Source organism: Crocodylus siamensis, chromosome 4 (genome assembly GCF_052110815.1).
Source record: "Crocodylus siamensis isolate JL-2025a chromosome 4, ASM5211081v1, whole genome shotgun sequence".
NCBI classification, from domain to species: Eukaryota; Metazoa; Chordata; order Crocodylia; family Crocodylidae; genus Crocodylus; species Crocodylus siamensis.
The window spans coordinates 157,629,065-157,650,716 of record NC_143398.1 but is presented as its reverse complement, the minus strand read 5'-3'; the positions used below and the strand labels follow the sequence as shown (position 1 = coordinate 157,650,716).

General features: G+C 44.5%; 1 protein-coding gene across 3 annotated transcripts; it reads left to right on the top strand.

Annotated features, from left to right (window-relative positions):
- Positions 1-590: 590 nt before the first annotated feature.
- On the top strand, positions 591-21,561 carry LOC149866926 (death-associated protein 1 homolog). 3 transcript variants are annotated; one of them, XM_090044456.1, is made up of 5 exons: positions 606-748; positions 4,605-4,663; positions 5,700-5,799; positions 18,134-18,176; positions 18,771-21,561. In XM_090044456.1, exons 3-5 carry the CDS (start codon positions 5,714-5,716, stop codon positions 18,888-18,890), a joined length of 249 nt encoding a protein of 82 aa, XP_089900582.1. In that variant the 5' UTR covers positions 606-748; positions 4,605-4,663; positions 5,700-5,713; the 3' UTR covers positions 18,891-21,561. The 3 variants fall into 3 exon arrangements, with proteins under 3 accessions (XP_089900581.1, XP_089900582.1, XP_089900583.1); XM_090044455.1 differs by lacking the exon at positions 4,605-4,663 and having other exon boundaries at positions 591-748; XM_090044457.1 differs by lacking the exons at positions 606-748; positions 4,605-4,663 and adding an exon at positions 2,761-3,068.
- The last annotated feature ends 91 nt before the right edge of the window (positions 21,562-21,652 follow it).

The window sequence follows — 21,652 nt, the reverse complement described above, 5'->3', positions numbered from 1 at the left end:
CCCCAAAGCTGCCCTGTGTCCCAGCTCCAGCCCCACTCCTCCCATCTCAAGCTGTGGGAGCCCCCCAGCCACTGCTGCCCCAGCTGCAGCGAGCACCTCCCCGTGTCCTGCCACGTCTTAAATATGAAATGAGCGTATTGGAAACTCAAAGTTGTGGTATTTGCTGAAAAAATTGCTCACTGAAAATATATGTAAGTAAGCACGCAAGTAAGTCTGTACATGCGTCTTATTCTTATTTACTGCCTACGGCTCACCGCAACGCGGCAGCGGGTCACCATCCCCACAGGCGAAGCCTTTCTTTTATTTCGAGACACGCGGCAAGCCCCCAAAGTCAGGTAAAGCCTCCTGAGGCGACTGAGGCTTTGCACATGCCGCACTGAGGAGTCGCCTCACAAAAGACTGCATTCCGCGCGCGCTTCCACTACTACTCATCGACGAGCCCGCCCACATCTCGCTCGAGCCCGGCACCTCCCGCGCAGCCCCGGAGCATTCCAACTGCACCCCCCAGCTCGCCTGGCTCAGGGTGACGTCGAACGAGCCTCCCCCCGCCCTCGGGAACGAGAATGGTGCGTCCCAGTCACGTGGCTTTGTTGTGACGGCTCCAGCCCGCCCCCAGCAGCCAACGGCGTCCCGACCCCGGCGCCCGGCCCGGGCCGCCACTGAGTCATCTGAGTCCGCGCGCGGCTGCCCCGGCGCCGCCACGTGCTGGGGGTTGGGATGGAGACCAAGGGCGGCCACGCCCCTGCAGGTGGGAGGGGCTGGGGGCGGGGCTGTTGGAACCCCAGGCGGTTCGTGCGGCCCCGGGGGGGCAACGCGTGTCCCCGGGGCGGGGCCGGGCCGCTGGTCACCGGTCACCAACGGCCTTTTCCAAAGGCTTCGCCGCCTGCCGCCCCCTCCCTCCCCGTTACCTTAGCCCCAGTGATAGGTGCTGCGGTCCCCAACGCCACCTCAGCCCCCCGTGGCGGCCCGGCCTTGGCTGTGTGGCGGGTCCCCATGCCTGAGGCGGCGCTTCCCTGCAGGCTCCTGTGGGTGGAGGCGGCAGTTCGGGTCCCCATACCTGACCCAGCCGCCAGGGCCGGACTCCCCGTGTGTCTGGGCGGATAGGACTTTTTAGCTGCGTCTAGGTTCTGCCCGCTCAAAGGCCCGTGGCGCGGCGTGTCCGTGGGGTCGTGGCCAACGGGAGTTGAAGGCTCTGGCATGCTGGCGCTGTGACTCCCAGCAGGGCCCCGTGGCTACCTCGAGATCCTTTCACACCATGCTGCGTTAGCACTGTTGGATGCACAAGTCGTGCTTCATGAGATAGATCCAGAGATTTCAAATCGCAGCCCACAGTGCTAAAAACATCCTGCTCTGTTGTGGGCTGAGTTGTTTGCAGCAGAAAAGAATTGCTCTGTTATTTTTTTCTGTAGTCAAAAAAACAAGCTAAAACTAAGAGCTGGCATTTCTGAGGTGTCTTTAATATAAAAAGGTTGGGAACCACAGTGCTTGAATAGTTCAGACTCTGCCTAGGGACATGGGAGGTGTGATCCAGGGTGCAGCTCTGTCCCAGGCCGCCCGTGTGAATTTGCCCGGATCAGAGTGAGGATGATGGTCCCTCCTTTCCCTTGCCCTTGTCTCTGGTCTGTTTGGATCACAGGGGCTCTGAAGCAGGTGCTGTCTTTGCTTACTGTGTTCAGTGCCCCACACACTGGGAGCCACTGGATCAGATGCACAGCTGAAATTCAAATAAAAGTAATACCCTGAGCCTCCTGCATGAGCTCAGCAATTTTACTGACTAGCAGTGAGAAATGTTATGTGCAGCATGATAAGTTACACAAGTACTAGGGTTGCCCAGACGGCTGAAATGCTTTTCAAAGAATCAGTATAGCCGGTTTAATCTGTCTTCCCACTTGTTTTCTTGCTAGAAATCTTCCCTTTCTTGCAAGCATATCTTGGTTTATTATTGTCAAATCACTTGAGCATTGGTAGTTTCTAGAAGGAAGAAGGCAAGGTGGATTTGCACCTTGTAGACTAAATCAGACAGTAAGCTTTTGTAAGCAACGAATTACTTCAGATATGATGAAGGGACTGCAGAAGGCAGAGCTTCGAAACAAGGCAATGATTTGAATACAAATGGCCTTGTTATGTGGTAATTTTGGGCAGCTCCTAGAGCTCTTTACCCTTGGATTGTCTGCACATTAACATCTGAAACTGGTTTTAAGCACTGGTTATGTGGATCAAAATTAATTCTCCAGGGCAGGATTATCTCTGATCCATGCTACCCAGCTTGTGTTGCACTAAGCTGCAGCCATGCTAGGCTACACCTTCATGTAAACACCCAACCAGTCTCCCCTTTTCCTGCTGTCCTGGATCAGGCCCACTGCCTGTCCCCAGCACCCCAGATCCCTGCTCACTGCCCATTCCCCCACCCTACCCCATTCCCTACTTGCTTGTGGCTGCCTGCACTGTTTGTCCCGGTGAAGCAGGCAAGGAAGAGTTAAACTACCTGTCCAGTGATGACTGCTGCTGCTGCCGCCTGGGCCAGAAGAGCAGCAGCCCTGCAACAGTGTGGGTGTGTGTGGGGGGGAGACAGGTTAACCCTTCCCTGCCTGTTCCCCTTAATCAGACAGTGCTGGCAGCCACAAGTAAGTAATGCCCCGTGGGGTGGAGGGAGGCAGTAGGGAGCCCAGGGCTGGGGGGAGCAGGGAACAGGGGGATGGGGAGTTCTTGCCTTTCAGTCCTCCTGGCGTGATTGTGTGACTGCCCCTAGCTAGCACTAACACTGATCAACATTTATGTCACTCATAGTGTGTCACAAGGCCCTTAAGGGGGCACTGCTGAGAGTCAGAGGTGGGTAGAAAGAAGAGAGGAAATAAACAAAGCAGTTAACCCATTGAGGGGAATGAAAGCTAATCCAGATAATGGGTTATGAATCCATAGTCTTGGTTTAGACCTATGGGCAATATCCATCTGGCCTGTGGCATCAACAGAGGCTGAAGCGGCAGGGGATGCTGGGCAGAAGCAGCCCTGCCCACTTGGCACTGTGCGGCAGCCTGGTAGATGAAGTACAACCCTGCAGCGTTGGGCCGGTGAGGCTGCTTTCACCCAGCATTCCCCCCCACCCCCCCCACGATTCCCACCCACCCACATGGCACTGCTGGGTAGGAGAGGTGGGTGTTGCGGGGGGGTGGGGGGGAGGGAACTGAGCCTGTCCCAGTGTGTTGGGGGGAGGGAGGTTTCAAGAAGGGGGGTATTCCCCCCTCCCCATGTAGTCCTGCTCCATAGGAATGCAAATGCCACAGTTCCGCTTCCAGTACAGCATTCCTGCTTGCTGGCGTCAGGCAAGCCCGGCAGCGGGCAGTGTGGGATGTTGGGGCGGGGGTTGGGGGGGTGAGGAGTAGCAGAGATAAGCTATGGCCCCAGGTGGACTCATGCTCCCACTGCTGTTCTGGCACTGGCCTTGGACCGGCTGTGGGGAGCTGGTGTGCATGCGCATGCTCCCTCAACAGCTCGCTGAAATTCAATAAGTGGCCCTCCAGCTCAAATAATTGCCGACCCCTGGTTTAGACCATACTTAACACGGTTCAGTCTGTGGATGATTTCTTTTTTCTGCAGTTTCCCATTCAAGCTGTGTTTTAAAGTTTTGTTGTCTAAGAACAGTTACTTTGAGGTCAATAATGGAATGTCCTAGGATGTTTAAGTGTCCTGCCACAGACTTTTATGTCCTTCTAAAACTGATGTCAAATCTATGTTCATTAATTTTTTCACATAGAGATCACTCAGTTTGTCCAATGTAGACAGTAGAGGAGCACTGTATACAAGTTATGGCATATGTGATTCTGGTTGAGGAGCAAGTGAATGAACCTCTGAGTCTGTTAAAATAAACTTTCTGTGTTGTTTGATCCAGTGATGATGTGGTCTGTGTTGATGTGGGGGACATAGCTGGCATCTGGGTCCAGAGTAAGGTCTGGGGCCTTGGTGAGAATAGGAGTTAGGTAGTTTGTTGCTGGAAAGACTCTGTTAGAGGTTGGGGGGCTGTCTGTAAGCCAGGACAGGTTTGTCCCTTATGGCTACCTTGAGATGGTAATCATTTTCCATGGGGGAATTGGAGGTCATTAATGATGTGTCCCAGGTGTTCAAGCTGGGGGCTGTAGCTGACAACCAAAGGGCTTACATTGTCCTTGTCATGAGGTTGGTATTGTAGCAGGTTGAACTGGGATCTGAGTCTGGCTCTGTTAATTTGAGTGGCTACAGTTTTAGGAAATGTAGGAGGCAGAAGCATAGGAATCTTTTCGTTGGATCCTTAAGGTCTGCATCCCAGTCAGTGGGATCAGAGCAGATATGGTTGTGACTTAGAGCTTGGCTAAAGATGGTGGATTTAACCTATAGGGAATTTTGCAGGTTTGTTTAAGTTAGTAGAATTTAAGGTTAATACTCCAAAACTGAGCCCAAATCCATTACCTTCCTTGGAAGTGGCTGTATAAGGCAAATATGGTTTCTCTTTAATTCTATTGTTTATTGAAAATGGGAGCAAAATTTGTTGTTTCTCTGTGCTGGTAGTGCAGCACAGAGGGTTCGTGGGTTACATGGAAGGGGTACGCTGATTTTAGTAGGCTTCATCCTAGATCTACTAATTGCCTGAGATGCAGAGGTCAAGCTGTTACAAGAGGACACTACTAATCAGGTATTAACTGAATCTCAGCCTCTCTGGTAGAATTCAGCATTGGTGTTCTTGTAATCATGGTTTTGAAAGCTCTTTAAAAGCCTCATCACTATGTAGAAAGCTTAGGCATTCTGCAGACCTATAACACCGATGTGGATTATTCTTGTAATTAATAGACAAGCATGTGAATCTTTTTCATCTGGCTGCTGCTTTGTCTGTCTGATAGGGATTTCAAACTCTTTTTATTATTTTATATTTCACTTGCATCTAGAGGCTCCAACATGCTAGACACTGTACAAACACACAATCTCTTTCTCAAAGAGTTTTACTATCTAGACTCTCAATGCATGAGAAGAAACAAGTATTAATAACCTTGATGTATAGGTGAGGATTGAGGTCCAGGGGTATTAAGGAATTTACCATAGGTCACACAATGAGGTTTTGGCAGAGCGGCAAATTAAATCCAGACTTCCTGAGTCCCAGTCTAGTGTTTCAACACTAAGCGGAGCCTTTCTTTTAACTTTTTATTTCTTTAGATCACAAAGTGAAGAAACTATTGTGGCTTCTTGAGATGCAGTGATAGTCTACTGGTTCATAAATCCACCTGAAAACAGGCAAGACCCTTGCCTGGGATGCTAAGCAATGAGTGGCCTCGTGAGAGTTGTGCACAGGGTTAACATTATTTAGTTAAAGCTTCCATGTAGCGGAGTATGGGAAGTTCCATGCTTCTATACAGCTTCTTCTCTTGTCTCAGAGCACTAGTGAAATGTTTCTCAGCCTTGACTTCCTCTTTCTTACAGAGCAGACACTAGCCAATATATTCAAAAGCACCAAAATTACTTGAAAACTGAAGTCCTGAAAACCTGTACACTTTGTTGCTTAATGTAGGCATGAAAAGCTAGTAGTTTAAGCAGAGAGCTTCACCAAACCAAACACTGCTTCCATTTGGAAAGGCTTCTAGAAAGAATTGGCACCATCTCCCTTCTCCCTGCCCTGCACTGACTACAAGTGCCTATTAAAACTGGAAACTAAATGCCTTTACATATTGACTTTCTAGTGAAAGCTGGAGGGATGCGCATTGTCCAGAAGCATCACAGCAGCGGAGAGCATCTGAGCCAAGAGAGAGACAAAGATGCCAAAGACTGGGAATGTGACAGGTAAGGGGCAGAATGGCCTTTCTCTTGGGTCTTTTATAGCAACTGATCTTTCGAACAAGATCGGAAGTTCAGTTAGGACTGTCTTGAAGGCTTATTTTTTCTAAAACAGAAAACTTCAGGAGCCAATTAGGGACTTTTTTCAGCTTCAGCAGAGATAAAGAATGCATCAGAGACGAACTGGGTCTTTGAATCCTTAGTGCTATCTGGAGCTATCCTTAGTGCTATCCTAGACCGTCCGACCAACTTCAGTGCACTTTATAAACCTTCCCTAACGCTTAGTAGATTGTGACAGGCCATGTGCTCAATGTATGATTCTGCCATACCAACACACCAAGAGGATCCTCCTCCACATGGTTCCCATCTTTCATTTCAATCACATCCTCCCCAAGATGCCTCCTAATCTTCATAGTTTGTCAAAAACACTCAAGAGTTCCTGCTCTGGAGGAGTGTGAGTATCATATGGCAAAACCAAGTTTGCAACGGTCCTGCTGTCTGTGGAGTAGATTGTTGTTTCCTTTGACATGAAACACTGTCCGTATGAGGAGGTTTGCACACAGTAAACAAGGGTATGAACATACTGTCTACCAGATTCAACACTTGGTCCCTGCGTAGACCCTATGAGCGTGCACTAGTTCACTCTGCTGTGCAAGTGGAGTAAACTGCCTCGTGCTTAGTGCCCATGAAGAATGTCTGCTCGAGGAGTTAGTGTGCAGTAAATTCACTGCTTAGTTTACTATGCATTAACTTTCCTGTGTATAAACAAGCCCTACTATGGAGAAGAGAATTGAGACTCCAGGTTCTGGCATGATTGGAAGAGCTACCTGGCACAGGATAGAACATTGTTTAATAGTTTCTGCAGGCTGCAGGGATGAAACATTTTTTCATAGTCACTTACTGGCTTTAAAGGAGGGCGTGGATTGTGCTTTCTCTGTGTCTTACTCAAATAAGCATAGAGCAAGGTCTGGTAAGGTTTAGGGGAGGACAGTATCTTATTTCCTGAGATTATTTACATTTTGGGTTGTAATTTCCCCTGTGCGTGGGATGACTGGTTTTGTGGAGTCTGTACTATACAGGTGTGATCATGTGTGTCTGTCTGTTGAATGACCCTTCAAGATGGCACAACTTGTACCTCATTAACCTTCTCCAAAGAGGTATCTTTTCCTCTCTCAAAAAATTGTTGTGTTCGTATTTGGTTTTGGCAGTGGGCCATGGAGCCATATCTCAAACCCTTCTAAATACCCAGAGGTGCAATGAAGTACATTTTAGAAGGCCCAGTGGGTAATAGCTGTTAAGATTTCACTTGACTTGTAGAGATCTACGTGTTTCTGTCTCCGAGGAAAAACAAATCTGGCAGAAATTATTCCAATTACTTGTAACTAGAGTCCTGCCTGAGAAAGAGGCACTTAACGCCAGTGAGAGACTGCGGGACCTGAACCTGTTCAGCCTTCACAAGAGAAGGCTATGGGGGGATCTGGTGACCGTCTATAAACTCACTAGGGGGGACGAGAAGGGTTTGGGAGAGACCTTGTTTCCCCTAGCGCCCCCTGGCATAACAAGGAATAACGGCCATAAGTTGTTGGAGAGTAGGTTTAGATAGACATCCGTAAGAACTACTTCACTGTTAGGGCGGCTGGGATCTGGAACCAACTTCCAAGGGAAGTGGTGCTGGCTCCTACCCTGGGGGTCTTTAAGAGGAGGCTTGATGCCTACCTAGCTGGGATCATTTGAGCCCAGTTTTTTCTTCTGCCTAGGCAGGGAGTCGGACTTGAAGATCTACAAGGTCCCTTCCGATCCTACTTCTATGATTCTATGAACGCTGGATTGGATGTACATCTATACTTTAAATGTAGTGATACAGGTGACTGCCAGCAGTAATGTTTGTAAAATGCTTCAGTGCAAGGAGGACAAGACTTTCTTACTGAGTTAGCTCAGCCTAAAAATCATCTTGGTGGTAAACATTGGCATTCAGTATTCTCTCAGTGAATTAACCTCTCACCCTTTAATCCAGATAGAAAAAAAATTAAAAAGTTGAATGAATAAATATTCTGCCCAGCAACCTATCTTGTGTTTGAAGTTACTTGCCTGGTTGGAAAATTAGTTGGCTTTCATTTTAATTACTTACTTTCCAAACCCTCAACAGATACTTTAGACATGAGTGGGAGCATAAATGAGTTACCAAACTTGCAGTAAGTCAGTTTTGCTGCAAACTCCCGTCTCTTATAGCATTCAAGTTCTATACAGCAGCGAGCATTTACATTCCTGTAGCCCTCTCTTGGACTGGAGGTCTCCTTTAGAATGACCCAGGCCCTAGCAGTTCCCCTACAGTGAACTCTTTTATAAAAAATGCCATCTCCATCAATAAGAGTTGTCTGCTCACTCTGGGACTGATATAAAACAATGCTGCCCTTTCAGAAGAAATTGTATTTGTTACCCAGGTTGAAGAATGCCTTGTCTTCTCGTTCCAGTAAATTCAGCAAAAAAACCATTTTTTTCACACAGGTCAGGAAAACTCACTGAGATTAAGCTGTTTTGAGCAGAGATGTGGGTTTTTAATGTTTATTTTGTCCCAAGTCTTGTCTTGCTTTTGTCTTGATTATTTTATGACTTTTCATCTTGGCAGTCAGGCTTAAGTGGCTTCTGCTGCTTTAGGATAGGTTAGTAACCACAGGAACAGGGGGAGCAGTTGGTCAAGTTGTGCAAGAAGATAAGCATAAGCTTTTGGAAGTGGAGAAGCGACAAAGTCTGAATTTTTGACTCTATTACATGTACCTACATTATGCTACAGCTTTATTGCTGTAAGCACTCATGTAGGTGGCAGCACAGCGGGGGTGACCTTTTCGAAACATATTTTTACTTTCTGGGATGTGTGAGGAAACATTTCTTGACAATACAGTTGGCACAAATATTTTTTGAAAGGTTTTGCAGGGTGGAGTGTGCACTATAGGCAATATCCTTTCAGGTAATAATAGGAGATGCGGTAGTAAAGAATGAATGCGGTTTTTTTGTTTTTATTCATTTAACCTCATCAAAAAGCTACTGACTGAAGGCATCTCTTCTATGCAAACAGGAGAGGCAGTGTCAAAGGTCACCCACATGGAACAGGGGGTTTTTGGTGTGCAGCAAACAAGTTTTACGGGGAAATTATGATATTGAATTATTTTGTTGGTTAACTCATGAAGTATGGAATCAGCCCTTTTCATTTCCTGAATAAGGGAATTTGTTTGAAGGTAAAGGGTATAGAGCAGGGGTTGACAACATGTGGCCAGCGGGCCACATCTGCTTGTGCAGCCTGGGGTTTTTAGCAGTGTTCCAGCAGCAGGGGACTTTACCTACACCAGAGCCAGTGAGTGGAGGGTGGGGGAAGGGTGTTGCTGGTGCCATGGCAGCAAGAAGCAGAAGCACTGGCCTACCTCAAACCTGAGCCGGATTGTTCAAGCCTGCTGCTGCAGAGAACCTTGCCAACTGCTTGTCTAGTGTATTACTGCCCCAGCTGTTTGAATGTATTGGGAAAATATTGCAATCCATTAATTGGAGAACATTGTAACTTAAGTATGAAATATAGTGACTGCAGCTGAAGTTAAAATCTCGCTGTTGGTCTCTGATAAGTGTGAGGATAATTTAACTTCTTATCTGCATGCTTGATAAGAAATGCAACTGTAGATACCACAAAGTCTGTGTGAGATTTTAACAGCTGGTTCCTGAAATAAGCATATTTGTTAATTAGCGATCAACTGTTAGAATCTGTAACATGGGAATTGCTACCATATCAGTAGTCTGTCTAGTCTGGCATCTTGTCTCAGAGAGTGGACTTTGGGGAAGGTGCTAGAAATTCTTTAATGGGCGGTAAAGGAATAGTCTACCCATAAAAGTTTCTTCTTTTTTGTCAACAATAATCACCTTTATGCTCTTACAGCATGAGGGCTTCTATCCCTGCCTAGTATGTTTTAAAATATTTTCTGATGTACCTTTGAATGTTCCAATCTGTATGAAAACATCTAGTTCTTTAAGTCCTACAATGAGGTCTTGGCTTAAGTAACGCTGACTCTGGGCATGTCTACACATGCAGTTAATGAGAATGAATAAACGCTGGCACAGTTTGTATTGGAGTTTGTTGCTCCTGGGCACGCCATTTGCACATGCATCCAGAACTGCAGCACATAGAGCTGGGGCAGTACAGCCGTGGCTGGCAGAGGGTCCTGGGGGTCAGCCTGCCAGCCTGGGACTTCTGTGACCTGGTTCAGCATGCTGTGGAGGGGCTGGATGCAGCATGGGAGTGCTTGGGTGTGAGGCTAGCTGGTAGGCAGCCCCCACACTGAAGCACCCTCATGTTCCAGTTAACCCTGTCAGCATCTACACATGTATGGCAGCACACTAAATAAAGCCGCTGTACTTGTGTTGCCAACTACTATCCTACAACAGTATTTATTAGTTTACTGTGCCCTAATAGGGACTCATATGTAGATGCTGAGACTAGACTGCAGAGATAATTAGGTAACTGCACCCACAGAGTCCCACTGAATAATTTTAGGGACTTCCCCTCTCCCAGCAGATTTCTTTTGATAAGTTTTAAATCTGACATTTGAAGTTTGCTAAGTGGCTCTTGTATAACTCTGTTGCTTCGTGTTTTGATCATCTCTTCCCAGTCTCTGCTCTTTTTATATGGAAGTATCTTTGGACCATGTTACTTGTCTCTTAATCCATTTAACTTCTTTTCTGAGGTAGAATGGCCAGAGCAGAAAATGCAATCCCAGAGGAAGGTGTCCTGTAGCTTGGCCTTCATAATAAAAATTGTTGCTGCTTGTCATCCCATTCTGCCTGTAGAAACTGGGATGATAAGTCCTTGTTTCAAATAATGCTGGGAGAAGCATTTGACTTAACAGGATATTTGTTTGTATATATAGAAATGTAGGGGAACATTCAAAGCAGCATGAACATTCAAAGCTGCGTGAGGCTGCCCAAGTACAAGTTGCAGAACTGATATCCTACATGATGCTATAGAAAACCTTATTCTTCTCTATATTTGCTCAGAGAGTAAAAACCCTTACATCATAGAGGACACTTTTACAATAAAGCTCCATTGACACACAAGAACTTTAGATTTCTAGTTGTTAATTCCCACCCCCACCCAGCAGTCACCAACAGAAACTACATTTTGATAGCTGTAAGAGTCTGCTTTCAGGTGAAGAAGCTTGATAAAACAAATGAACTCTTAAAAACAGTGATGCTTTTTTTTTCCTGGAGGTTTTGTACTAGTGAGAGAAAATAATAAAAAAACAGAATTGGTTGAAATTTTCAAAGCTGTGTAGTGGGTTTGGGCTCACCATTTATCAGAAGGTGTGTAAGAGCTTTTCTTCATGGGGACACTCAAGGTAGTGAATCCAGAATGTGTTTTACATTCTAAAGTGGATGGGTTAAATTACATCAAACCTCTGTGTGGGCACTCTTTAAAATTATAGTGGCCTTCATTTAGTTTTATTTTAATTCACTTCCTAAGTGAGAGAATTGGCATCAGGTTAAATCAGATTAAGACCATTATAAACCTGAAGAAGACTCTTTGCACAGAGTTGGATTTAGTTAAACCATAGATCAATATAATTAATTCACTTTGAATTCAGTTAACTTACTTCCCTAGTTGTTCACACAAAGATAGTCCATATATCCCTAGCCTTGTTGTGTATCCCTAGGCTTGTTGTAAAAATTGGAACTTGCTAAATGGAAACAAAATATTCCATTGAAGTTTTTTGAGGGGGGGAGGTGTTGTGAAATCTTTTATTGGGCAACATGCTCTAAATGATATAGTTGGTCCAGTAGAAAATGTCTTAAAAAAGCCTTGCTTTTCACTATTTTCCACAAGGTGTCAGTATCTCTTTGAGATTTGTCAGTATTTCTTTGGAAGGCTTGTGGGCTTTTTCTGCCCAGGCCTTCACAATGAGATCTGGTGTTTGCTTGGACACACCCTTATTCACGAGTTAGTGCCTCTGGATCCCTTCAGTCATCTAGCACAAGAGATAGAAGGCACTAGGCAGGTACATTGTGCTGCAGTGTGCTATAAAGAGGGTGCACTTTGGGAAGTCTGAAACAAGGTCTGAAGCCATAAGTTGACTATAGATCTTGTGTGATGAACAGAACAATTGCGAGAGTGCATGAGTTTCTATGCTAGACCAAGGAACCACCAGTTACTGCTTGATGTGCATTGCTGTATATGTTCCTGAGACCAGGCACAATGTTCTCTGCATTTATATCCTGTTTCTAAACTTACTTCTGGTCCCTGTTTTTGTGCAGCGTTATGCCTATTGTGGCAGACTTCACATTTGCTGGTTTATCTTACATATAACTTTACTATTGTGCTTAAAGTATATCCAGTGACTTACATTTTTCAGCTGCTGTGTAGCCCACTTGGTGAGCTCATTGTTTTCCTTTTAGAGGCTCCCTTTCTTTCTAGAAGGCAAAGGGTTTGTGTGTGTTTGTGCAAAAGGCAATCAGAGTATTTGCCTTGTAGCTTGTAGTGGATTGAGCACTTTTTCAGCCAATTGGCATTTACAAACCATTGCCTAGTATTGCAGCATCATTCCAATATGCTGACCTAACTGTTCAAATTAATTATCACTGTTCCAAGATGATAATTTGATTTTTGCAAAGTTGAACAGCCCCTTCTATGTTGCTGGAGGTACGGTCTAGTTATGTGGGTCTGTGCAATGTTTTCACCTAACTTTATGACAGCTCCCACACGTTGAGGCAGTGTTAAAGCCACTGTCATTTGAAGGTGCACTTAGTGCACTCTTCTCTTGGTAGAGGTAACTGGTAACAGCCTGGCCTGGCTTGTGGTACAATGCATGCCTCAACTCAAGATCTTGTTGAGATCTTCTCCACGGTCCCTGAAGGAAACTATCCTATCAGGTGTTTAGTGGCTGCTGAAGTCATGAGGTTCTTGATAAAGGAATGCCTTTCGTGTTCCACGTGCAAGATTCTATGGCCTCTGTTTTGTAGGACATCAAAGTAGGTTATAGTGGTTTCTCTTGGCTTTAAAAAAAAAAAAAATATATATATTCGTGATGGTATTACTCTTCGTGGCAGTGGTACATGTAAGCCTCTCCACCCTGTCAAGGTGGCAGTCCACGGAGAGGACTTAACATTGGAAAAACAAAGGTGCTTCACCAGCCTGGTGCTGGCTAATCAACTCCCTTGGCAAAGATCTTCATTGAATTGAGAATGTTGAGCACTTTGCCTATGTGGGCAGCCATTTCTCAAAGAAGCCCAACATTGACAAAGAGATTCAGTACAGGATCCAAAGTGCCAGCTCTGCCTTTGGAAGACTGAATCATCATGTGTTCAATGGTCATGACATCAGGACTCGAACAAAGTTCCTATTTATATAAGGCTGTGGTAATCCCAACTCTTCTATATGGCTGTGAAGCTTGGGTAACCTACAGGGATCACCTGAAAAGCCTGAAACACCATCACCAGCACTACCTCCAGAAGATTCTTGGCTTAAAGTGGGGGGATCATCACACAAATGTCAGTGTCCTCACCAGCATTAACACCACCAGCATGAAAGTGTTGGTTATTCAACATCAGTTGCAGTGGACATTGCATGCGCATGACTGATGTATGTATACCAAAACAATTGTTGTACTGCCAACTCAGCCAAGGACAAGGGACATGCCAGTACCAGAGGGAACGCTTCAAGGCAGACATTAAGTATGGCATTGACACCACAAATTGGGAAAACCTAGCTCAGGATAGGGCTACATGGTGATGCCTCCTTGTGAGAGAAGGCACATCTTAGAGAAGGTTGTCTCATCCTGGAGGCAGAAAAACAATAGAGACAGAAGAAAGGAAACAAGAAATCTGTGGTTGGACCCTCCCTTTAACCACCACCTGTGGTATTTCCCAGAGGTTCTGTGACTAGGATCAGCCATCAACGGATTCATCTACAACCCTTTACTTGACCTGTGGGAGTGATCATCCTTGATTGCCTGTGAGGGATCACCACTGCTGCTGACTACAGCTGTGACTGCTGCTGATGGGCTCCCTGCAAAGTCAGTCCTCTGGAGAGAAGCAAAAGCCATAAGGAAATGTTAATATATCAGAGGTCAGTTTCTGGAGTGGTAGAATGCAGAGAAGTGGAAGAGACACGAGGATATGGGAGTTAGGGGAGCAGTGTACGAAACCTTCCCAGCTCCTGATAAGGAGCTCCCTGGAGTTGGCATGTTCAGACAGTCCCAGCCTTTACTGGGGAAAAGAGCAGATGTGGGTTAACAGCAGTTCCTTGCCTAGGTGAGGCTTCTTAAACCCAAGTCTTGAAAGATGCAGCTTCACATCTTCCTTGGCCACAAAGGTGATGGCTATGAGACTAGGCCTGGTGGGAATGGCTTGGTAGTAACCAGATACAATGGGACAGATGCATCTGTTTGTGAGGTTGGTCTGCCATCTTCTGCTTGCTTGCATGGCAGATGAGTACATCAGGTCCATATGTGATCACTGCAGTCTGCATAATAACCTAAAATGGGATGCTAAACTAGGGCCTGCTTTTGAGGGTTTTTTTATATTGCTTGCTATTTATGCACTTTCAAATGATCTCCAGTCTTTAAATAAATCATTTTTTGAGCCTACAAATCTCTGGTTTCTACAAGCAGTGGGGCTCACTTCCAGGTGTGGTCAGATATGCATCAGAAGCACCTGGAGCTGAATAAGTGGTAGAGAATTCAGTTATCTGATTGTTTGCTAGCACCCTTACAGTCCTTTTTAAAGAGGACTGTAAAATCTGTGAAATCTGTTAGCTAGTGCAGTACTATTTTGTAAGACCAAATCTCTCTTCTACCTGTGGTTTAGGGTTATGGGGTATGAGTGTAGGCGTTTCTAGATACTCAAGGCATCTGTGAGAATGTTATATCTCTGAGGAGCATTCAGTCTAGCGAAGCGTAATAACATCTTCAAAGGACTCTCGCGTTTCTCATGGCAAAAGAACAGAACTGTGGTGCAGCAGGCAGTACTTGTTTTCAGCTGTTGTTGAAGTCTTTGTTTTAGTCATTCAGAGCGAGAGACTGTTTTTTCCCTAGTCCTCATCTTTTCCTCCTCCCCAACACCCGTATGTCACAGTAGAGATTCTTTTCTTCTTTGGCATGACCAAAAGCTAGAAAATAATGTGGTGTTTCTGTTAGAGTCAACGAACTCTCCCACAAACCACCAGTTCCTTGCTCCCTGGCAGATGACTTCAGCAAAGGGTGCGCTTGTGCTGTGATAGCACCTGGCACCTAAACCCTGTTGCACTGGGTGGTATGCAAACACTGTACAAATATAACTGAGGAGGTGATTCCCTTCTTTAAAAAATGAGCCTTATTCTAGACTGTAGACAAGATGCAAAGTGGCAGGTATGGAGAAGGAGAGCTAGGGAAGTTGCAAGATTCTGCAGTCTGGCTGCACTTGTTACATAAATGTGAGAAAGTAGTAGCATGTTACAGTCAGCCACCTTTTAAAATGGTTTGTTTTGGTCCAGACACAGGCAGAAGGAGTGTTCCCACCTGCCCAGTCACTGGAATGAGGTGCTTTGACAAAATGGACTGAAACATTGTCCTGGGATCACTGTAGTGTTTTCTAGTCTGTTTCTTCCTATATCAGTGAACTCTTTTATAGGGATTGCCAGTGAGGCTGAGCAGTTGGATTCCTCATGGGTAGTATGTTTCAGGGTACTGGAATAGTCAAAAGGCAAGCCATCCGGATAAAATTCTCAGAAGTGGCCAAGTTCCATTTTTTTCAAGGGTTAAAACTATACTTCTGTTGGCCTTAGGCCAAGATTTAGAAACAAAATGGTGGGTTTTTCTGAGTAGTCTGACTTTTGGGTTACCCATCCTGACACCTCTGGTTTTTAGAAGGTGGGTGGCCAGTTTTGTCTGAAAAATGGGCTGCCTTAGCTTGCCCCTAAGTAGCTGCTTGGAAATCAGAGTACCCCAAAATACTAATGTCTCTTGACAGGGTAAGCCTTTGGTTTTTGGATGCTGAGTTTGCCTTCAAAAGTGGGACTTACGAGTCACTCTGACACTTCTGAAAGCTTTACCTTCACAAAAAATGGTATATAAATTGGAGGTTATTAGACGTGCCTTTTTGTCTCCTCTCACTTCCACAATGCTACTTGTTTTGGTTAGGGCTAGCACAGGTCTCTGATTAAAATATTTTGAGTTGTTGCATTTCTGAAGAACATCCCCCTCTTCAGATTTTCAGCATGAGAGGGGGTAGGATCTTCTAGGACAGAGGTTCCCAAACTTTTTCTTATTGTGTACCCCCTTCCAGATTTACCAGCTGTTCATGTACCCCTAGCAGCGTACGGTTTATATTTTAACCCCTTAAATGCCAGTTATTATTATAATTAAAATTAAATCCATCATTGCACAGTTTCTCCTGCATACCCCCCAAAGATGTCTTGCATACTCCCAGGAGTAAGTGTACCATAGTTTGGGAACCCTTAGTCTAGAACAGTGGTCTCCAGACTTTTTTGATTGTGTACCCCTATCAGTAAAAAATTTTTGAGCATGCACCCCCAATATATGTATATTTATATAAATATAAATAGAAGTTCTAATATTTTCTTCCTGCACCCCAATGGATCCTCTTGTGCACCTCCTGCATGCACCCCACTTTGGAGACTACTGGTCTATGGTGTAATGGTGTAGAAACAGTATTTTGCAGAGGAATCTGAAGGGAGGAGTATTGAAACTCAGTTATGGAAAACCTGCTGCTCATATTTTAGGTAGAACAACTGGGAATTCTAGCATTAGTTCTTAAAACTGACTGTGGGGATCTCCTGGAATTTTTTCTGCTTTCCCTTGTGTAATATGAGTAATTAATAGTTCTTTGGATACCCAGTCCACTTAAGTCAATGACACCTTTGTCAGTAACATTTCCATTGCCAGCACAAGGCTTTGGATCATGGATTTAGTAAAAGAAAAGAAAGAGCTTCAATATGTAGGAAAAATTAATAATTTCAAGTAAGATTGAAGTGCCTAAGCCTTTCATTAGTTACCTAACAGCTCATCTGACTGAGCTGCATGTGAAGTGGCTTAGGACTTTTCCTCCCTGTAGAGGAAAATTCATGCCTAGCCTTGACATTCTCATGTGGAGAAATGGCAGAGCCATGTTATTTAGCCACCCAGCTCTGTGTGCTGAACAAAATTAGGACTTTGTTGATGAACAGGTTGCACCAAGAAGGGAAAATAAATAGCCAACTGATGTCTTATTTTAGACAATTGAAGCAAAAACAAAGAGAAGTTCAAAGTTTCAGTTCCCTTAATCTACAGATTTACATTTTTTGTAGCATGGTAAATACTGTACGCAAGGTCCTGCTTTAGATTTTCTTTTGTGTTTTCCATGCATGTGGTAAAAGTGAACTGAAAGTTTCTTTTCTTGCCAAGACCTGAAATTTTTATAACAACCATTGACATAGCAGCCACCTATTTTGTCGTAGGTGTTAATGAGAACTTCAGCTCTTGCATGAGAATATGACCCTTAACATAAAATCTTGGTGGATAATTGAAGAGGTAAATTCTAGTCATGCTTTTAAAATGTGTATACTGTCATTCAGAATTCTCTTTGTATATGGCAGCAATCTCAAAGTCTCCAAACAAAGCCAGATTTGTTATATAAGCTTTTTCTCTTTTAATGATCAAAGGAAAAGTCTCCCATATATAGTTGCAGTAATATTTAGCTTTCTCTTCTGTGCTTGTCTAAGCTTGTATCTTCCGTGAAATATCATTCCCGTTTCATTTTCCACATGGAGGAGGAAGGGAATAGAAGTATAGAAAAGTTAAGTTAGTTGCCCAAGGTCATAGAGTAGCCCAGTAGTAGGACTGGAAGTAGCTTCTAGATCACTTGAGTTCCAGACTAGTGCCCTGCCCACTACAGCACACTGCCTGTCTTTGTATTTGCACCTCCTAAACAGGCTTAGGAAATTGAAATTGAAGCCAGCTGAGTAGCATCCCATCCATCTGGCTTCACTTAGCACTTCCAATTTGCTGTTTCCATTTTAGTACTTCTATTGAAACACACCAGAGAGTAAGAATTCAGGCCCAGTGAAAGGATAGTCCAAGCAGGAGATGAACAGGTGGTGAATGATGAACTGTCCTGTGATTTTTCTGCCTTTAAGCTGCAAACTTCTGCTATGTATCTTCCTCTGTCTTCCTTGTTCTAACCCTTTTAGGGCAAATGCAGAAGAACCTAAGTGTGAACTACCAATTTTGAAAGGTTTCTTTAGAAATAAATTGTAATTTTGCTTTTAAGGTTGCTCATGTTCTACATAAAAGATAGTTCTTTGTATTTAAGTGTATATTCTGTTCTTTTTCAGCCCCCCCAAGCAAACTCTGATTATATCAGGAGCCATAACAAGGGTAAGACAATGTATCTTATTACTTAGTACCAAATGTAGTGTGTTGCTGTTAATGCAACTAATCTTTTTACTGGATTTTTTTTTTTTTTGCTATCTGTTTTTCTCCATAAGCTTGTCTCTTTTAGGAAGAACCAGAGAACCCTTTTTTCAAGAGCCTTTCATTTAGTTTTGTCCTACATGGGCTGGAGCAGGGGGCGTAAGCACGAGGCATTGTATGCCAAGGTAGAAGCCAGGAGGATGTGTACATAAGATTTGTCACCCTGTCTTTCCTACGTTCTAGATGGGAAGGGATTCTAGTGTGGAAAAGAATGAGAATTTGCTTTAGGGAGATTTACAGCTCTGTAGGGCTAACTGGCTGACAAATTGTGGAAAATATGTATTATGCCATGAGAGGACTGTGCCATTCTGTCATCTCCCCCAAAAATCTGTCACCACCATTCAACATGCTGAAAAAGGCTTTTGTGAAAAAGGAGGGAATCTTTGTAGTAGCCAGAATAGCTGTAGTAGGTTGCATGTAAATGCATTCCACCCCCACCACATACATTATTTATTGGAGGTTTGACTGCCTTGTTTAAATCCAGCTGCTTCTTTCTAGGGCGACAAAGACTTCCCTCCAGCAGCGGCCCAGGTGGCACATCAGAAACCACAGCCTTGTGTGGAAAAGCTACCCCCTCACCATCACATCAATCAGCATATTCACCAGCCCCGCAAATGACCCATCTGGAAGCAGCATCTGGGACTGAAAAGGGAATGGGGAGCCAGGCCACCCCTTGTGTTGGAGCTAGACAAGAGTTAGACAACTTCCCTTGTATTTAGTGATGCTTGATCTGCCTTTATTTTCACTCCGCCCCAGCCTCTCACCCTGACATTTGGTTGCTGTTTAGAGCTTTTAAAATACATATTTTGAAAAATATTTGTGTGTGCTTTTAAACACAGTTTTAGGAGGAAGGGGCACTGGTAAGCTAAAACAGTTTGTGTGTTCCTGGGGCATTAGATGTGGATCCCAAAACTTCATTGCAGTGAAGAGGTTTATCTTCAGTTATTGGTGCAGCTTGGAGTTGCTGTCTGGAATTTCGATGGTTGTGTATAAATATGGAGCCAACCCTCTTGCTTTTTAAACGGAACAGGTTGACTTCAAGGGTCTCCATGCAATTGGAATTAGAGGACTTGTGTATCTTAAGCAGTAGGATGATTTTGTGGAAGGGCTTGATATCAAACACTAATGGGGAGAGGGGAAATAGGCTCATGAACTGCATGCACGTGAGATATGCACAGTTGCTTTCTTCTGCTTCTCTGTGCTGACACCAGACCATTCTTGTCAGAGCTGCCTATTGATAGGAAAGGTACCAGTAAACTGTGGTGGAATGGTAGCTAGATAGCAGTCCCACTAACAGCATGAACTGTTCCAGGCTCCACTGAATAGTGAGATGACCATGTGCTCTAAAAGGGAATGTAGCTGTGTGAATTCTGATCGATTTTCTTTAGTTCTTTTGGGGACTTCAGTGTCATAGTTTGGCTTGGTCCTTAGGAACATACTGGGTATTTATCTTCACTTACAAGGGACAGGCTGACTTGTTTTATGACTCTGACTCCGTTTTAGTCTTTCAGTGCTTCGAGTGCGTTAATTTATTTAAAAAAAACCAACCAAATGCGTTAGTAGAGATGGTTGTTAGTAAACCAAATTAGTTGCATAATGGGGTTTTCTTTTTTGTTTTATTCTATTGTGAACCTATGTTCAGAGGTGGAACCGAACATTTGCTTTGCTCGTATGCCACAAGTCTCGGAACAGATCTGTGGTTGCAGCTGGGCTGAACTTATGAGTGTCCTGTAGCTTGCTTGGTGTGCAAATCTGTAAAATGTTCACAGAATGTAGTCAAAACAATGCTTGGAACAGAGCACTGTTCAGTGAAACTTGGAATCATCTTTCTTAAGTTCAGACGTCAGGGCTTGTATTGACCTGGATCACATATAAAGTCTTGAGGATTATCTTGTATATTTTTAATTGAGCTTTATAAAAATTGAAATGGGAAATTGCCCTGAATTTCTTTGACAAACTAAATAATGTTTTTCTTTTTTTCACTTGCTGATGGAAGGTTCTAAAATGGGCTAAATCCATCCTGCACTTTGTTTTCTTTTTTCCTGAAGAAGTGGGGTATAGAAAGCATGTTTTGAGGCTATAACCTGGGATTGTTATTAAGAGTTGTGGGCTCATCAAGTTTTAAAACCACAGTCTGAGCTTACTCAAAGTTTAGGGCCTTTCAGATACAGATTATTAGAGTCACCTTTGAGTTGCAGGGAGCTTGTTAAAGCAGGGTGTCTGTCTTTAGCTAGAGGCTAACTGGGTTCAGTGGGGTCCATTAACAGCTGCTCTCATGATTTTAATAGAGTGGCATTTGCTTAGCTAGTTGGTGAATTAAAAAAGCCTAGATTTGTGTTCTAGAACAGTGTGGTGATGTTATACCCTATTGGTGTCCCTTATAATTAAACACTGTGAGCAGGCTTTGAAACTGGCCTGATGCTTTAGCTGTAGGGAGACTCCATTACTGACTTGTGTTGCTTTGTGAAAGCAAAAATGAGCCTTATTCTGTAGGCATTAAGCCATAAAGTGCATGGTATGTTTTCTGTTGTCACTGGGGCTCTTTCTGTTTTGATTCCTTCATGCTGCCTCTGACTCAGAGCCGGCTTGCAGTGTTTTGTCATGGGCACTTTGTCATGAGAAAATACTTCTGTTCTGTCTGCCCTTGTGTGAATTCTTAACTGCCAGGAGAAGGCAGCCAGGGCAATTTGGGAGACCTTGGGTCTTTCTGAAAACAGAACCTTTTAGAAGCTGCTTTTTATTCTTGTATTTGTGACCAAACCAAACATATAGCCCAGAGCTCTGACAGCAAACCCAAATCTTTTCTGCAGTCAGGAATTCTGCTGCATCTACAGCTGCATTTTGGGCAGCTTGTTCTTCAGACCTTCTTCGTTTTCTCTTCATTGGCATAGGCCCACGCATACACTTTCTGATAGGCCTATGCGAAGCAGCTAATATTCACTTTGAATTCGGCTGATTCAGGGGACAGTGATTTGATTTGGTGATTTGAATCACTGTCCCGAACTGAATCGGCTGAATCTCCAAATTGAATAGGCCCTATCCCCTACCCACTCTCCCAGCCCTGTCGTTGGCTGCCCCACCAGGCCCCAGCGTTCTGGTGCTTAAAAAAAAAAAAGCCTCACTGGCTGCTGCCAGATGGTGGTGGTGGTGGGGAATCCCCACTGCCCCCTACTGCCCCATGTTGTTTGGGGGCTCTGCCACAAGCCCCCAGAAACTCTGATGGCCACTGCAGCAACCAGTGAGTGCAGGGGTTTTTTTGTTTTAAAGAGCCCGGATGCTGGGGTGGGGTTTGGGGGGGAGGGGATGGGGATGAGGGGCAGCTATTGACAGGGCTGGGAGAGCAGGTGGGGGCTTGTGGCAGAGCCCCCTATGCAGTGCAC

What these genes read in the sequence shown, in the direction of transcription:
- LOC149866926 (XM_090044455.1), top strand. Translation starts at nt 718, where the DNA reads ATGGAGACCAAGGGCGGCCACGCCCCTGCAG. An exon ending in GGGCGGCCACGCCCCTGCAG is followed by an intron (nt 749 to 5,699) that starts GTGGGAGGGGCT and finishes TTGACTTTCTAG; the next exon opens with TGAAAGCTGGAGGGATGCGC. An exon ending in AAAGACTGGGAATGTGACAG is followed by an intron (nt 5,800 to 18,133) that starts GTAAGGGGCAGA and finishes GTTCTTTTTCAG; the next exon opens with CCCCCCCAAGCAAACTCTGA.